Here is an 18,086-nt window from a genome sequence, read left to right on the forward strand (position 1 = left end):
TAAACAATGTCTTTTCTGCTTTGATAAACGAATTAATATAAACGTTGAATACAGTCCAAAGTACAGTACATTTCTGAGGCTTGCAGCTTATAATAACGTTCGAAAAAGTTTTGATGGCGTTTGTTTCGATTTTTATAAGGCGCCCTGAGAAGAGATTTATTGTTTTTTGTATACCGATACCGGTGTGACAGAGGGGTTGGCGGAGGGCCAACAACCCCACCCGTAAAAAACACACCGTTACAGTAAGCAACAGAGATTGGTATTGTCTCTGATGCAAGCCAAGACCGCTCGGCGCATATAGCCGAATAAGAAGAAGATTTATTTTAGCAAAATAGCACACCATTTTCGACATTTTTTTAAGCACACATTTTCTCCTTTAAGCTTCTGCTTTAAGGAGACTTCTGCTAATCTATAATCTAAAATTTATTCAATAAACATCGCTGTAACTGATTCCAAGCCTGAGTTTGGTACTATCGCTGCAGAATGCGCGTCAACAGCTGACCGTTCTATTTATAGCCGCATGGAGACGCCCTTCGAACATCGCAGTACTTCTTTAGCGGCTCTTGAGACCCAATTCTAATCTCACTTTAGGTAGTCTCAAGAACCTCTAGAATCGATTTCGTAAGAACACCTACATAGCGTTTCGGGGCCCTATGTGAGGCCCCACTTATACCCCAAATTCAGCAAACCAAAACTGTCCGGCAAAAGTATAGCAATTGAACATTTGAAAGTAAAAACCTGAGATTATTGTCTTTTGAAACCGCTCTTTAAACATGTCGAATTTTAGTTTAAGATTCCATGAGCAAAATTATGACAAATGAACGTCATTTTGATTTAATATCGTGTGCTGGCATAGCCATTTGCGTCCATAGGTTAATTTGAAGTTTGATGTTGAAATTGTTGAAATTGTTGAAAAACCAATGGTATTGAAAACTATCCGACAAAAGCGGGATAGCAGTAAGTTAAATAATCAAGGGGTATGAAAAGGACAAGCGACGTATTTAAGCTGCGGAGTGTAAGAAATTAACACCGAGACTTATGGTGAATATCTTCACCAAATGATATTGCAAAACTATTCGACAAAAGCGGTGTTGTAGTCGGTTTAATAATCGGTTAATTATATTTTTCAAGCTTGGGAATAGGGGCTCTTCAAGGCCTGGGATGGAAGGGGAATGCGGCTAAGCTTAGAGTGAAGTGTTTTAAAGGAAACGGAATTCGTTGCCTCATTGAACCAATCTAGACAATTAAGCAAAACACGCTGACAGACAGTACATTCGAGACAGATCTAAGAAACACATCCTAAGTTAAACAAGTATCTAAACATCTATATAAAAAAATATTTATTTAGCTTTTTATTTGTTTATTTATAATTTCGATAATGTCCGTATATAGTAAATGCACCCTACAAACGCATTCATTTATCAGTACTTCACCCAGCGATACCACCTTCGAGTAACAGATTCACAAAGTTTTGTACGTTGCTGTGCAAATTGTAAAAATTATTGTTAAACGTTTGTACTTCTTCTAATACTTTTTCAAACGATGTCACGTTTGGAAGCATGCTATAACATTATAGAAAGTTAATTAAGGTTAACGTCATTGTTTTATAGCAAATATTTCCGGAGAGAACTGTCATTGGAATTGGAATATGGCGGCTGTAGCTTATGCGTAACTCATGCAAAACTAAATGTGTTTTAAATGACGTTTGTTTGGATGTAGAAGTTTCAGAAAATAAAGTAAACTAAGATAACTGGTATTAACAAAATAACTGGTACGATCATACGTGTTCAACGTTCGGTTTTGCAAATAATAATTCGCCAGTAGATACTTCGTCTAACACAAAAACGTCAATACAGACATTCGTATTATTTTCATTAAAGTGCCAAATATTTAAGTTAAAATTAAATTGAATGTAACTGCGGGGACAGACGAAGCGTAACGTAATGTTTTTGGCATTTCAGATTAATGCCAAACGGTTGCGCTTCTTTCAAAACGTATGTGTTTTGGCCGAGGCGTAAACAAATAAATTTTACGCTAGCTTTTACGCTTCGTGTGACCTCCCAGTAACGATTACACTTTGTAATCTCTTGCATATCAGTTTGCGTGAGGTGTAACAAGGCGAACAAACAACAAGGACTAACAGGTTCATTTTGGACCATAGTTTCCAAACTTCAAGCTGCTGAGTTAGAGATCCTACTTTACAGTAGGATCTCTAACTTGACATATCGTTCTACGATGGACTTTATTTTCGATTCTTCTCATCCCCGTGCTTAGGGGAAATCAACGTTACTTGTTTGAAGCCAATTTACGTAGGACTCGTGCGGATTAGTATTTATTTTCATTATGTTGTCTGCTGCATTTCGATCTGCCTGCAAACCACATCGACTAACAGTAAATACCATTAACACAATTGCACTGATTATGGATACGAATAACCTTAACCTTTACTTAGATTCGCTGGTTGTGTGCTACCGGTGAAGCCGGTACCATCAAAGATGTGGGCAGCGCACACAAATCACAAATCAGCAAAGCAATGAAGGCATATTTGGAAAGAGCCAAGGAATATGAACGTTGCTTGAAAGTGGCACAGATCGAATATAAGCTAGGCAAACGCCACTTGGCTAATATGATGGGGGTTGATGTGGACAATTTTACCAAGCAGGACATAGACCTTGCCATTCAGTATTTATTTCCTTCTGCTCTGTACGATCCGGGCGCTCGACCAACTTTGAAACCACCGGAAGAATTCATCCCAAAAACGAAGGGAGCAGAGTTTGACGAAACAGGTCGTCCATTCCACTCGTTTTTCTACACAGGACGACCAAACTTCTTCCAGCTTCTTCATGTATGGAAAAATCTGCAGTATTCTCTTGATAGTGTTTGCAAAATAGCGTTAGTATTTGTGGTGAATTGATATCCAACTTTCTTGTTATAGGATATTGGCGAAAACATAAACAAGTTGAATGCAATGGAAGACATTACAAAAGAAAAAGGAAACTCAAAGGTTTTGACTGATAGAAAACTGTGAGTATGGGGTTTTAAAGGTGTATAAATAAGCGAACATGGTCTGTTGTCATTGTATATGTGTTCGATAAATTTCAGCAATATCAATGGATCCGAATGGCTTTCCAAGGAACTGCTAGAAAAGAAGATAGTCGAAACTATTACAGATACTGAATATGATAATTACGTGAACGCAATGAATCGTCTTGTTTCTCATCCATTATCGGAGCATGCAAAAAGCTTTGTTTTTCAGTACAGAAAGCCATTGATATCGAAGATTGAAAACGACACAATTGCTGCCCCCCAAGAGGATTCGGATGGTCGTCAATTTGTAACCATATACGGTACGATATCTGTCAATTTTTACTAGCATTTGTCCTCTAAAAGCGATGGCATGTGTATTTTGTTGGTATCCGAGCTATTTCTTTTAAAAGACTTCCTTTGTTTCGATAGAGTGCCTGCGGAAAACGGCTCGCGGTGATGTAACGATGAAATTTCCTGGCTCCGGAAGTGTAGAGATTAACGGACATGACTTACGCAACATGGGTTGTACGCAGCATCGGGAACAAGTGAGTTTTTTGCCTTAACTGCTCAAATATCGTAATGTTTCGTCGTTCGAATTTTGAATTTCTTCTTTTCTGTAAAAATTATCCCTTGTCAACATCTTCGATCTTCATCTTCTTTCGTTTGTCTCGGATTGTCGTTTGAATGGCTTATAGGTAAAAAAAAATGAATGACACTTTGACTCGAAAATCCAACAACAATACAATAAAATGTGCTAAGATTTTATTTTAGAAGCAAAGTATTTAACCTCTGACGGGAGCATAAAGGCCATTACGCTATAGTACAGTACATAAACTCTACCGAATGGTTCTAAATTTGCCCGTATCCATGCTGGTTCGTGTTGTATGAGTGTTACAGCTAAAGCACCTGTGTTGATCTTTTTCTTGTAGACAAATATGTATTTGTCATTTACTACAAATGTTAGCCGCTTTCTACTAGAATATAATATTGTTTATTCTTATCTAGGATAACTTCAAAACTAATGTGTCTTGCGCATAATGATTAACAATTTTCTTTATTTAAATCACATTTTGCTCAGTAAAAAAAAAATAAGAAAAACGATTCATAGAATATGACCGGGATAAACGATTAAATTTGTTCTCATCTGAAGATATATTTTTTGTAGAAATCTTCAATACGAATAACAATGAATAATAGATTCCCCCATGAATGGTCTGAACGACTTTTGTCTATAATTACATGTTATAAATCGCATCTAAGTCTATATATGGATGTTCAAAATAGGAACGGAATGTATTGTAAATAAGCAAATGCAACCAGCAAACAGTTCTTTACCACGTTTCAACAAGCTTTCAAGAATGTAAATGTTTGGACGGGATCTAATTTCAAGCTACTCTTAGAATATCTATTTTTGACCCGCTTTGGTCAATAACGTCAGGATTTGATGCAGCATTTGTTGGTTTTGTTCGACCGATACCCGTAGTTCAGCAATCTCTGCCACGATCGTGCCAATGTTTTCGGAGTTTTCGTCCAGCTTATTGGTGATACCATACAAAGTGGGTGTTTCATAGACGTAGCCAAACTTTGCAGAATGTTCGGTACCAGTCGGCGTAGTGGCACCGAAACCTCCGTGTCTATGAATGTTAACTATCGTGTTGCTACTATCAGACCGATCGAACCAGCCGGATTTGTGCGACGCACTAGTTCCATTAGTTCCCATACGAACGAACGGATCGTCGTACGTAGTGTTGTTGCGAATGCATGCAAAGCTTTTGCGCAAATAATGCTTCTTTTGCTTTGCCACATCGTAAGCTGCCATCATTATGTCGCGCGGGAGCCTAGTTTCGCCAGGATTAAGAGGTTTAACGCTTAACACTACCCTGTACGCTTGTGGGGATACGAGTGCAGTATAGTAAAGAAGATTTCGCAGCCAGTTTGGGAGCCAGCCATTAAACAGTGCCGATTCAATATACGAGATTAGTTTCGTCTGACGTACGAGCTTTGAGAGACCAGCCGTTTTCTTAAGTCCCTGAATATCGTGCACTGCTATACCGATGAGTAAATTCATCAAAATAACGGTAACAAATAGCAGAAAAAGCACAAACGTTATCTGGGCACTGATCTCTAGCAGAAACGGGGGATCTTTTCCGTCGGGATCATTAATTAATAACTCAAGATCCTGCTCGCCTGTCATCATTACCAACACCGTAATGAAGCCCATGAATGGGTTGGCGAAGGAGGAGGAGGACGGAAAGATAACACAGAAGCTGATTGTGAACCCGATCAGCATACAGGAGTACGCCATGAAGAGCTTTGCAAATTCGACCTGCACTTTCGTATACATGGCAACGTAGGCTCCAAAGACCGGAAGTTGGCCAATCATCAACATCAAATTAGTCCATCCTAACAATACTGCAAACGCTCCAACATGATTCTGCCACGTGTACGTTCGCTTCGTGTAAATGTAAGAAATAACGAACACGCTTAAAATTATAAACCACTCGATAACGTTTTCGGTTTGCGTGACGTAATGTCGCAACGAGTTGTAGCCAGTTATGCCGTAGATTTTGCGACATATCTCGATTGCGGTGATCGCCACCAGCACCATCCATTGCATTTCAATCACGAACGGATTGTTACGCAACATGTCACCAAAGATAGATTGTTTCTGGCACAGTTCTTGCTCTTGAATCGTTTCCTTCATGTCCTTGCTGCCATTGTAGCAATTGTGAGCGAGAGCAGTCAACACATAGAGTGTAAGAAACAGTACAAATGTAAAGCAAAACAGCAGCCGGGCAATGTAGTATTTGCGGATCTTGTTCCATTTGATATACAAAAACGCCGAGCAGAGCGGATGTTGAAGAAACTCTTTCTGGCCGTCGTCGACAAATGTGTTCAAATAACTGATCTCGCGAGGGTGGCAATGTTGCATAATACTGCGAAAATCCAGTTCTAATTCAACCTCTCGGCTCGATGAGTCCTGCGAGTGTGTTAGTGTAATCGCCGCATCGAGCTTGCACTGTATGACTCCAAGTGATGCCGGAGTTTTACGGCTAATTATGTTCAGCGCGCTGGTACCCTTACGAGATTTCATTGTCACATCGGCTCCGTGGTAGAGCAACGTTTCAACACACGGTCCAAGCGCATCTAGTGCAGCCAAATGTAGCGGAGTGAAGCCATATACATCACGTTGGTTAACATTGGCCCCCCAGGCTATAAGTGTTTCAAGCATTTCAACCGCAGCATCCGATTTACCGACGGCTGTATGCAGAGGTGTCCGTTGATCGAAATCTGTTACATTAGGGTCGCTTCCTCCTAATTTAAGGAGTGCTTCCAAACAGTCCGCACTTCCACTACGTGCTGCGAGATGAAGCGGCGTAAAGCCGCGATGATTGCGCGCTCGAACGTCGGCTCCTCGAGCTAAGAGCTGTGTCACACAATCCAGGTTTCCCTCGTCAGCTGCCAGATGCAATGCCGTCATTTCCTTGTCGCCTTGACGTATGCGAACATTCGGATTAGCTGTTGGACACTCGAGCAAAGCACTAAGACATTGCCCGTGGCCTAGGTCAGCGGCCAAATGGATCGGATTAGTGCCGTTTCGTTCGAGAGCATTCACGTCGGCTCCCTGGGCAATAAAAAAACGCAAACACTCGATAGCGTTCGAACGAACGGCGCAATGAAGAAGCGACTCTTCGCACTGGTGCTTGTTGGTCGGTATATCGATGCGGGCCCCATTCGCTATTAACAATTCAGCGGTGGATAGTGAATTACCGAATGCTGCGCAGTGCAGCGGAGTATACCATTTGGGCTGCATGTTCACGTCTAGTCCTTGGCGAATAAGGTACGCCGTACATTCGGTGCAACCACTAAACGCTGCAAGATGTAACGCAGATAACCCATTACTGTCACAGAAGCTTATCTCTGCACCGAGTCGAACACACTGTTCGAGTAAGTGAAATTTGCGCAAAAAAGCCGCCCAGAGGAAGGAAATATTCTTCTCTGTCCTATCAGGAACTGCAATACCGGCAGGTGAGGTGCTCGCAGAGTTTGTTTGTGATGAAGGCGATTGCGTTGACGGTGCTGAGGTGGTATCTGAATGCGGTGCCAGAAGGAGTTGCTCTACAGCGCACTGATCATGAGGAAATGCATCCAACTCGAAACTTTCCAAAATGTTAACCCGGCCGCCTGCCAGGCGCATCTGCTCGGTCAAGGAAATGCGGATAATATCATTGCACAGCTGAGCGCTCGATTCTGAATACGTTTCGTCATAGCTGTCGTACAGATTAGGTGCACTTTCTGCTGGTGGAGATGGACCTACCTCCATGTACTCGTAACTATCAATGTGCGGTTTACGGCCATTGGTCAGACCACTGCCATTGACCGAAGTCAGAGTGGGCCCATTACAATCAGTGTTGGCTACAGTAGTAGAACAAGGCGTATTTACACGTATGATGCCGTTAGATACATTTTTGGCGATGCTCGTGAAGCAAGCGTTGGTTGCAGGACTACTTTTAGTTACTCTGCGGAACCTGTTGTTCCGCAGTGGCACGTAACTTCGATCAATACCACTGTCAACTTCATTGGACACAGTTTCTGAGCTGCCTAGTACGGCCTCTGCATCGATCAGTCCACTCTTGGTTTTGGTCGAAGATAAATTGAAACTGCAATGATACATTTTGGAAATCAACAAAGAACTGCTATTATTGTCACACTTAAATTATCTAATAAATGCATTCGATATAGGGTAATGATTTAGATAATTTTTACAGTTCTAGATTTACTTTATTAATTTCATTTCAACAAACAACCGTCTACATAACGAAGAAACGAAGTTTTGCACTATTTTTTAAGTTAATATAATCAATAGGTTTAGGTCATTGCAAAGTAACTTGACTGCATTACGTAAAATGAGATGCCAATAAAGAGTTTGTTAACGGCCACTGGTGCTGGTAACACTTTTTGTCAGTTGGTTCATAAATTATCAATAAAAATGTTCCGCATTTACCTTCGGGATAGACAATTAAATAAAACTTGCACTGCACTGTGTTGATAAATAAAAGTTTCGTCTCAATGCCAAATGATCATCGTACTCACCGGTTATTCATCTGAGGGGACTTGATGGTACCATTTTCGATACAACTGGTTGTCCGTAAAATTCTCGGTGGACGTGGTGGTGGTGTGTTGGGTGCACTATCGTTGTTTTTGAATCCGTAATTGTCCATGGTGTCGAGAACCTCGAGGTGTGATGGTTTTGCTTAAACCTCTGTGGTGGTATGTTTACCTATTTTCCTGGACATTTAATTTGTTGACTATTGTTTCGGTTTCGGTATAGTATTGTGTTGGCTTGGATGATAATTCGATTGCGTTGGCACTAGCAAACGTCGGTGGAACTTCATTCTGAACACTCCATTTCAAACTGAACTTGAGAATCGTTTTGAGGGCACAAGAGCTTCTTGTCTTCATCCACGCTGTTCGTTGGATAGTATATGTTAATTTTTTATCATTTTTCCAGTCTGCGGTGCGCGCGGCCCTCGGTGATAGAAGCAATTGGATGGGACGAATATTTGTGTTTTTTTTGTTTCGAATTGGTTGAATCGGCAACAAATTGCGCTGGGTTGAATAGAATAGAGATACATAGCAAAACAGAATATCAGAGAGAACGAAAGAAGAGAAGAGTAGGTAGAGATCGTTTAATTCATATAAAACCAGTTTTAATAGAGCTTGATCATACGTCGGTTGGCTGTTGCGCAGAGCTTTTGCTGGTCAGAAATTAATGAGGAAAACAAGTTTGTTCAAATGAACTTCTATTTTGAACCAACAAGATCGATTCTATTTTTCTATTTGGCGATTGAAAGTACCATTTGCAGCAACAGATTGAATATGTATGCACACTTCGTACATGTTACAAGAGACACCAGTATCAGTTACTGAATACTTGTTGTTTTATTTATTATTTCACATTCATTATTTACCATTTCATTTGACTAACTAATGGAAAAAAGAACGACTGCAACTAACACAGTTCCTGCAAGTTGCTGTTATTTATATGCATTAGAGAGCTCTTTATTGTAAGAAAAATTAAGCTCACACCGAAATTTCAGTTTATTCTGCCAAATTGTAAATGAAAAAATGGCAAAAAACAGGTATATATTGCGTTAAGCATGGCTACTGCTGATCGATGATGGTGTTAAAACATATACCACAGCAAATCTCCCAGTTTTGGAAATACGCGGTTTACGAAGTCGAAGTCTGGTAACCATCGAACATAACAAACGTTGTTGAAGCCAAACGTGAGCGTTACTTTGCACACCCTTACAATGCATGGTTCGTATATGCACATAGCACATCCCGTGTGCGGATTGCTGTGGGAATTATGATAAAATGCACCGATACAATTCCCGTATGATACACTTCACAATGACAACAATCTATTTCGTTTGAGCAGCTTCCAGCCGAGTGAACGGGGACAATCTAACGTTCGTATAGACATGCGAGCAAACAAACTCGACCACTCAATTTTTCTTATCACAAACACCACAACCAATAAACCAAAAAATCTAATTTTGCGAACACTCTGGGATCAGAAGGCTTTCCGGGTCGTAATGCGAAGTGCTGGTACGATACATATGCTAATGTTGAGAACTGGCGATATATCTATCTAAACACGACAAAGTTTGTTTAAGATGTTATTATTCACCGTCAAAGTCTCTAGCGCTGTAATTTGTCGGAAATCTTTTCTATCGATGATCTTACACCAGCAACGAGAACCGCCAGATAAAAGACGGCAAGGACACCAAACCTGACTAAACTGCTCGCGATCAATGAGACCCACAAAGTGGGAATTACATCAACCCAAAAGTTACTACCACAGAAGAACCGAAACTACAGCCACGACACACTGGCGTTATCCGGCGACTAACCGTTTTGAAGAGTGTCACGGAGCAAATGTGAAGATCGACGAATTTGCTCTCTCCAGTCCGCTGATCGAACTTTGTCCACATGTACACAATGACAACGGAGAGCAACAGCGGGAGCCAAATGTATGCCGTTCGTACACATACGGAAGCATAACAAAACATCGGTCCCCGTTTTGGGTTAGTGCAAGAGATCTCGCGCATGAGTTTGAACCCGGAATGATGGTGTTATTTCATCGAAGATTATAAACTTTATCCAACATGTTATGCATCTTACGAAGAAAATTGTATGAACTTTCAAACGATAGATACAAAGAACATATTATTTTGAAACAAATTTTCTACAAAATGTAAACAAAACTATGTCGACTTATTAAACTTTGACCTGGAACTCGTAAGAAATTCTTCTTCTTCTTCGAAAGAGATTCTTCTCAAGTTTGCCACTTGAAGTATGCACTTAATTCAAAAGTTAAATAATTACCATACATGAAACATTAATAGTGACGCCTGCCACCTGCTTTTTGTTGTTACGCAAGTGTCTTGTGTTTAATTTCCGCTTGGGCGGTAGGAATGATTATGAATCTTTTCGACAAAGCTATTAATTAATTTAGATGTAACCTGTAGATGGCCTTAATGCATTAAAAATTGCTGTAAACTGCCAACTAACTGAAATCGAAAGCATCGTTAGAGGCGAACAACAAGTTTCGGGCTTGAGCGAATTCCGTCGCCCATAAAAATGCAATTGAGCTTTGAATGGATACGATCAATAAAGCGCTACATATGGCTGTATTTCATATATGCTATATTTCAACATACGTTTGAAGGATCGAATTCTAGATACCTACTACTGTGACCAAAATATATCCGGAATTTTTTTAGAAATTTTTATTCTTCTAAATTCATTTCATCCCGCTCAAAGTAGTTCCCCGGGATGCAATGCACTTGTGCCAACGTTGTTTTTATCAGTTTTCAAAACATGCCGTAAAATCCTCTTCCGGCATAGCTTACAATTCCTTCTTCGTTTCGGTTCGTTAGGTGTCAGATGCGTATGCATGGAATGGGATTATAAAAGTACTGTATAATCGATGCTTCCACCATCTCGACACGAGGTGTGCGGAAAATGGTTTCTTCAAACTATAGAATAGCCTTTTGGGCAACATCCTTACACGAATCACTTCGCTTATGTTGTTGTCAGTGCTAACCTTTGAACCTAGATAGGTGAGGTTCGAGACGACTTGGACATTTCGGTGAAAACTTTCTCAGTGGTAGACTTTCCTTTTCGGAATCCTCCTTGATAATTACTTACTAGACGATAGATAAGACCGAGATTCCTATCCCATTCGCCATTCCATACCGTATGATTTGATGAATCTCTTTCAAATCCATGTTTTACGAGCTACAATCCCGTCGGTGCATGGTGCTTTGTGATTTTGTAGTCGACGAATGGTCCTTCGGTTCTCTTCCGTGCTCGGTGGCAGAAGCAGCTTTGTATCCGCCAGTGGAGCTTCCGGCTGATCGATAATTTGTCAACATGGTGGACCCATCAAGAGAGATGATTGGTTACTGATCAAATTTCCAACTTTGTCACGGCAGCAAGTCAGCTTAGGTATTAAGTTGCTTCGGTGAACTACTGCCTCTTTGTAAAATTGCATGTTTTCCTCAAGTTCACGTAGTCTTGGCTCTTCCCACAAGCGTTTCTATTTATTGCAATCTTGTAATCTTTTCCTTCTGAGTTCTAAATAGTCGTTGTAAGCCTTTACGCTTGTCCGTTTCCTGCGTGTAGCTACCATTATCGACTTTAATTAGAAATGGCTACTTTTAATACCTGATTAATATCTCTCTAGATTCTCTTTCCATTACTGTTCACGAAAATGGCCGGCAAGGTTGATGTCCAAGCTAACGTTATTGGCGGAGGTCCTTCGTCGCAGGCCGGCGCTGTACGATGGGGCATCGCGATGGCCCTTCGTAGTTTTGTGGATGCTGAACAGATTTCTCGCATGCGCATAGGTAAGTGATTGTTTTGCTGTTCACGATTTGCACATATGTGGTTGAATGAAATATCTAGATATGTTCCTGTTTAATGATTACTTTTAACTGAACGTTGTACACATTTCTAGCTGGTTTACTGTCTCGCGATTATCGTCGAAGAGAGCGCAAGAAACCTGGACAAGCCGGAGCTCGCCGAAAATACACGTGGAAAAAGCGCTAAAAATGTATCAAAGAAGCTTTACGTTTGCTTAAAAAGATGTTTTTTTCCAATAGTACCCAACATTTTCTAATGTATGTATGCAATATAAAAACACAGATAATGCAACTACTTATGACTCTAGTTTCAAATGTTCGAACACAATGATCTGAAATTATACGACAATATATTTATTCAGTAAGAAAACAATGGTTGGTGGGATTGCTTACCATCCGTTTTATTACCATCATAACCTTCTTCTAGTGGTACGGTATTCGAGTGATCTTAGAAGTTCTGTATAACAGACACCAAACACCAAAAGCACAACTTATTTTTCACAAACGCATCCAGATCCTCACTACGTGCAATATTTTTATCGTTTTCGTACCATATAGTGTTTGCAAACATTTCAGATGTCATTGTGTTGTTATGAAATTATTCAACTTTGGCGGCATCTATGTTCATATGTAAGTCATTCGTCCTTTACATCGGAAATTATTTGTTCAAAGTCGGAATGAAGCGATGAACGGCTCAGAAACGCGGTTGAAATTTGCTCAGACTCGGCATCATTGAACGTGTTCGGAGAGTTTGTCTCTTCGATGCATCTTTTGGCGAATCCTGCTTTATCAGCTTAACAACGGGGTGTGCTACATTTTTCATAACCGTATGTCGTTGATCTTTTGATTCAGCAACGTCTACTACTTTATCGTTGTTCCGATATTTATAGTACCAGAATTCGAACAACAGCGTAATGCATGCCATGCCGATCCCGACGAAGATTACTATAAAAACACCTCCAATGTTCTGTATCGATATACCATCGGATTGGTCATCCGGTTTTTCACACTTATTTTGTACTTCATCGTTTTTCCACCACTGCTCCTTGAGCTTTTCCAATTCGCGACGATTTAGTAGCATTAGAATGCTTGAGAAGATAGGAATAAATAAACAAATGTTTTATCAGTTTATTGCTGGGACTAAGTGCAACATAACATTTTAACATTAACATAACATCTGCTCATACATACGCATTGTTAAACTGATCCTTTAGAGGTGAACCTTGTTGCACAGCAATAGCGTATGGTTTGCGTGAAAACTCTTCACCAACCATCTGTAGGTCACAGTTTGTCAGCACCTGATAACGAATGTCGGTTGCATCGCCAAGAAAAGCAAAACCAGAGGCGGATGTGGAATTGCGAATACGCTGAACCGCTTCATCGAGGCTATTCGGTAGGCCTGCTTCAAGCATTGCTTGCCACATTTTAGTGTATTTATCACTCACTGGATAATCCCAAACCGCCAGTTTCGAACGTTCGACAGCAGTGAGAGAATCATTGAGCGACATTTCTTTCCAAATTCTGTTTTGGAATCATATGAAAGAAATGTAAGAACATCATCCTAATTTAAGGCAACTTCATATTTTAGTTTTATACTTACTCGTAAAACTTTGCTTCTATATCTGCCATTCGTTGGAAGTAGGTCATCGCTGAGGATCCGTTGAGTGGAGCATACAAAATCTTGTATTGCTTGGAAAGATCGTCCAACGACTCAACAGGTGTATCCAGGCGTGATACGGTAAGAAAAGCGGCCAAATTTGCTGTGTAAGAAGCAATTATTATGAAACTGAAAAGAAAGTTACACGAAAAATATTTGTAAGATTGCTCTGAATATCGAGGGAAATGGAGATATTATTACGGAGATATTAGTATTCTGGAGATATTATGAAATGTTCCTGAATGATGAAAATAGAGTCTAATGAGCATACTTATTTTCGTACTGCATACTTTGAACTACTTTTTTTCATAAAGTATGCATACTTAGGTACTCCTATCCTTAATGGTAAATGGAGGCTTAATGGCTTAGCTTAAGTCGCATGGTTCCGTGAATCTCATGCTGAAACAAGTTTGTTAATATGTCATATTTCAAACTTACCCAAACAACCACCACGTGGCAGCCACCAACCTTCCAGAAAGATTCTTAGGTGCTTCTCCACCTCCCTGTGGTGTCAATGAAGTCATGCAAAACCACAGACATTCCTTGATGTTGAACTCTCGCTTCTCGTCATCGTTTTTATACTTTTCACGGTTGTTTTGGTAACTGTACGGACTGTACCGATCGAAAACCCACATCAGAAAGCTAGTGAAAAAATACGCTGCCAAAATACAGAGCCACACATTGGTCTCGAGCACCGTAAGGAATTTGAAAAGGGAACTCGGAGTGCTAGGCAACTGCATCATAATACTGATGCCAACAAGATCGTAGTAAGGTACAGTAAAATCAATAACGGTTTCTCGTTCAGCCATAACAGACATAGATCCGAGTCCAATATCCGCCTGTTTGTCGATGAGCTTCCGCACAATTCCATTCCATTCGCCATTTTCGTTCATATTGCCAAACTTTCCATCCTCCACCTCGCGAATTTCGTAATCAAATTCTACGATCTCAGCGATTTTGTTTAGCAAATCTATGCAGTATCCTTTAAAACCCTTCGGAGCCGATGGGTCACGCATTATGAAAGGGGCTTGCTGCAATAAACAAATGTAGTAAATCAATGACCGGATGCGATTGTGACTACAAGTGTAGCGATACTTACAACGACGGTGTACACTCGATAAACTACATCCGCCGTGAGGTTTTTTATATCGGCCTCATTGTTCACACTAATTGGAGCATTAAGGCTTGCTTCCCATGTGCCCAAATTCCGCGTATTCACAGACGCACCGCTTCGAATAGTGACCGCATTGATGTCCATGGAGAATTTCATATAGGCATTCCCGTTGAACGGTGCCTTTCCTTTGGGAATCTCAAAAGAACCGAAAGTAGTTGGTTCTGTAACTTCTATTAACGCTGTTTTCAGATCTATGGTGTGGTTTGGAGTGTTTGTGCCATCATAATCTTCGCACGTGATGAACTTCATGTTCGATGGCCACGATCCTGATTGCAAAATGTTCCTGGTGTAGATATCATTGAAAGAAAAGGAACAACAAATTATCCTACTTGTTCATTCTTGCATGGTTCTACGTCTAAGCGTCGCCTATTAATAGGAAGCCTATGTGGAAGAAGTCAGATCAAACTGTTCGAGTTCGATTTAGAGAGTGTAAAATCTTAATCGTATGCAAATAACCCTTTGTCTATTGATGTCATTGTCTTAAAATAACCAATTGTTACAACCACAGGTAAGTTTCAAGAGGAATTACGGAAAATATCATAGTATTTTTACTTTGTAGCAATGAGAGCGCGAAGAATAAGATCGAAGTAGAAAAACGCTGTAATCTGAGGTTCCTGCTTCAAATTGTACGTTGTTCGTATGCTGCCCAGCCGATCTTTGCTACTACTGTCGGACATCGGTCGCAGAAACATTATGGTTGCATTTTCAACATTACACGCAAGGTCCTTCTGCTCCTGAGTGATGACATGCCAGGCAAAGTTTCTTTCGAAGTACTCATTCCTTGCTGATTCTAAAATGAAAACAAAAAACGGTTTGAGCATACATACTATTATGTAGGTACTATTCAACGGGAGTTTAGGTTAGTTTCCACATAGTCGATAAATGCATACCAGTTGATGGTATATCAAGAAAACTGCTATCTTTGTAAATTTTCAATTTTTAAAATATTGTAGTCAAAACGTATGCTTAAAAGTAAAGATATTATATGCATTCAAGAATACTTAAGCTAGGATGTTGTTGAAAATTAATAGACATACAAGGCTGGCGAAAAAGCCATCGACGTTTTTCATGATAGATGTCTTTACTACTTACTCTCGTGAAGTATCGATCGAACAGTTTCAGGTTTAGGCCCGTTTAAAAGATGATACTTTACACTTAAAAAAAGACTTCTTTGTTTTTTGTTTGTGAGTTATAAGGTGTTAACAATGGAGGTCAACGAAGAAAAAATTCGGTACATTTTAAAGTTTTTGTCCGATAAAGACGAAAATTAAAGTTAGGCCGCTGAAATTGTGCATGGTGTTTGTGGTGCCGATACTGTAACTGCTAGTAATGGGCAGTGTTGGTTTCGTTGACCCGTTTCAGTTATTTTGTATGGTAAAGTTGCACCTACACAGGCAGACCCGCCGTAGAAAATGTCGATCACCGAAATAATCAAAGTTGATCAGCATTTTAGTATTCAGAGCATCGGCCAGGAGTTAGATTAACAATAAAACAATTTTAAGCTAATTTGCGCAAAGCTGGATTCACGAAGAAGTTTGATGCCTTGGTGCCACTAATTAAAAAAAAATAACACGAAAAAACGTAATGGATCGAACTTCCTTTTGCGTAACTTTGGCCAAACGGAATGACATCAACCTATTTCATAAACGGATGGGTACTGGGGATTAGAAATGGGATATATACGACGATGTTGTGTGAAAACGATCGTGGTCTAAGCGTGATGAAGCAGCTTAACCAGTGGTCAAACCAGGAATAACGGTCAGGAAGGTTCGAATCCCGATACCGGTGAGACAGGGGGATTGGTGCAGGACCAACAACACCGCCCGTGAAAATAAAACCATTACAAAGAGCATCAGAGATTAACATTGTCTCTGGTGCAGGCTAAGGCCGCGCAGCAGTTGTCGCCGAATAAGAACAAGAAAAGTAATTGACCACGAAGCGGAAATTTGAGTTTTGGAAATAGGAAGCACCATATCATATCTTTCCGATGTACTTCATGTATAGTGGTGGTGGAGTCATTAAAGGATGGTGCACGGAACGCATTGATCAGAGTGGGATCCGAGCTTATTGTAATCCAAAAAGTAGATAATAAAAATGAAGTATATGTTCGTCAGCTGAGATAGACATGCGGAGACGATACTGTCCCCGTTTCTGTCCGCGACTGTCCGCAAGCACCGCTCACGTTTCTGACCGTAGATGGTCATCCTTAGTCAACTGCTATCTGAGGGAAGCACCCACTTCCTATCCTTCCTAAGTTAAGTTAAGTTATTTATACTTAAAGTTAGATAGTTAAAAATTAGTTATTTATTGATATCACTCCAACAGTAGACAAGTAGTTTTACAAAAACATCATCGGTATTCTACAAAAACATGTGACGAAGCCGTACCAAAAAAATTAATATATTGTGAATAGAAAACAGTATACTATTTTTGCTTAGTAATTACAAAAACCAACCATCCAATTAATCCCATTGTACTTACCTAAAACTTGTTTGATGGACGTTAGAGAACCAAGCACAAAGAAATTGTTGATGTCCAAATTTCGAAGTTTTTCAATTTGACCAGATCGCTCGCGCTCCTCTGCGATACTGGTAATTACATGTCTTGTCGGAATATTTTGCAATAGAGCTTTGTACTTATGATCCATCACGAAGGTGTTATCGTATAGAATAGCAGCATTTGTAATGTTCATATAGATAATAATAGATCGAATTGCTTGTGGTATCATATCAGCTGGTGGCATGACCTGTTTGAGAAATAGATTCGGAATATGAGGAAACTATTTTTCGTGCTTGTATATTATACTTGTGTTAAGTTTGAATTTGTAAGATGGTTTGTGAAAATAATAAACATCATTATATCATTTGGATTTAAAAGCTAAGCATACAATATGCTAAAAAGAGGTAAGAGAACCTAACCTATTGATTATATTTATATACGCTGTAGCTATATTGATTGCTTGTATTGATATTGCGAAAAAATTCAAACATTTTTCTAACCTGCAACAGATAACCCCGCTTTGTTGGGGACAAATCTCGCCATTGTCGTAAATCGCCTTCCTGGCCGAACGAAGCTGATACTGTAGGAATGCCGAGAGCAAGACTGAATGACTTTACCGTTTCGGACGAAACTCCTGTTAACGTTGTATCCAGGATAAGATGCGGTGGCCTGTTATTATTTAATGATTGGCTGTATTTTGAGCATACTGTGGGAAAAGTTTTTTATATAATTGTTATAATTTTATATAATTCTTATTCTTACATATATTCTTACATATAGCAATCAATATATA

General features: G+C 39.9%; 3 protein-coding genes across 4 annotated transcripts in view; 1 reads left to right on the forward strand and 2 right to left on the reverse strand.

Moving 5' to 3' along the window:
* Positions 1 to 2,187: 2,187 nt before the first annotated feature.
* On the forward strand, positions 2,188 to 12,304 carry LOC131210865 (small ribosomal subunit protein uS9m). Its single transcript, XM_058204174.1, has 7 exons — positions 2,188 to 2,391; positions 2,453 to 2,845; positions 2,936 to 3,024; positions 3,103 to 3,347; positions 3,457 to 3,572; positions 11,786 to 11,948; positions 12,059 to 12,304. Exons 1-7 carry the CDS (start codon positions 2,344 to 2,346, stop codon positions 12,148 to 12,150), a joined length of 1,146 nt encoding a protein of 381 aa, XP_058060157.1. The 5' UTR covers positions 2,188 to 2,343; the 3' UTR covers positions 12,151 to 12,304.
* Positions 3,788 to 7,702, reverse strand: LOC131211389 (transient receptor potential channel pyrexia-like). Its single transcript, XM_058204826.1, has 2 exons — positions 7,177 to 7,702; positions 3,788 to 7,104 (listed from the first exon to the last, which is right to left on the reverse strand). Exons 1-2 carry the CDS (start codon positions 7,700 to 7,702, stop codon positions 4,433 to 4,435), a joined length of 3,198 nt encoding a protein of 1,065 aa, XP_058060809.1. The 3' UTR covers positions 3,788 to 4,432.
* Positions 12,305 to 12,401: 97 nt separating the features above from the next.
* The window catches only part of LOC131208558 (ionotropic receptor 25a), a 12,222-nt gene continuing 6,537 nt past the window's right edge, over positions 12,402 to 18,086 (reverse strand). For both annotated transcript variants that reach the window (XM_058201350.1, XM_058201349.1), the window contains exons 4-11: positions 17,794 to 17,999; positions 17,276 to 17,540; positions 15,347 to 15,584; positions 14,720 to 15,077; positions 14,059 to 14,651; positions 13,564 to 13,749; positions 13,155 to 13,484; positions 12,402 to 13,051 (exon numbers count right to left, since the gene is read on the reverse strand). In XM_058201350.1, coding sequence (XP_058057333.1) covers positions 12,658 to 13,051; positions 13,155 to 13,484; positions 13,564 to 13,749; positions 14,059 to 14,651; positions 14,720 to 15,077; positions 15,347 to 15,584; positions 17,276 to 17,540; positions 17,794 to 17,999 — 2,570 coding nt within the window. In that variant the 3' untranslated portion in view covers positions 12,402 to 12,657. The remainder of the gene's footprint in view (positions 13,052 to 13,154; positions 13,485 to 13,563; positions 13,750 to 14,058; positions 14,652 to 14,719; positions 15,078 to 15,346; positions 15,585 to 17,275; positions 17,541 to 17,793; positions 18,000 to 18,086) is intronic.

Source organism: Anopheles bellator, chromosome 2 (assembly GCF_943735745.2).
Source record: "Anopheles bellator chromosome 2, idAnoBellAS_SP24_06.2, whole genome shotgun sequence".
Lineage (NCBI taxonomy): Eukaryota > Metazoa > Arthropoda > Insecta > Diptera > Culicidae > Anopheles > Anopheles bellator.

Coding starts and splice junctions, on each gene's coding strand:
- LOC131210865 (XM_058204174.1), top strand. CDS start 2,344: ATGTTGTCTGCTGCATTTCGATCTGCCTGCAAACCACATCGACTAACA. Junction 2,846..2,935: donor ACTTCTTCCAGCTTCTTCAT/GTATGGAAAAAT, acceptor TTCTTGTTATAG/GATATTGGCGAAAACATAAA. Junction 3,348..3,456: donor TCAATTTGTAACCATATACG/GTACGATATCTG, acceptor TTGTTTCGATAG/AGTGCCTGCGGAAAACGGCT.
- LOC131211389 (XM_058204826.1), bottom strand. CDS start 7,702: ATGTATCATTGCAGTTTCAATTTATCTTCGACCAAAACCAAGAGTGGA. Junction 7,105..7,176: donor TTTGGAAAGTTTCGAGTTGG/ATGCATTTCCTC, acceptor CCACCTCAGCAC/CGTCAACGCAATCGCCTTCA.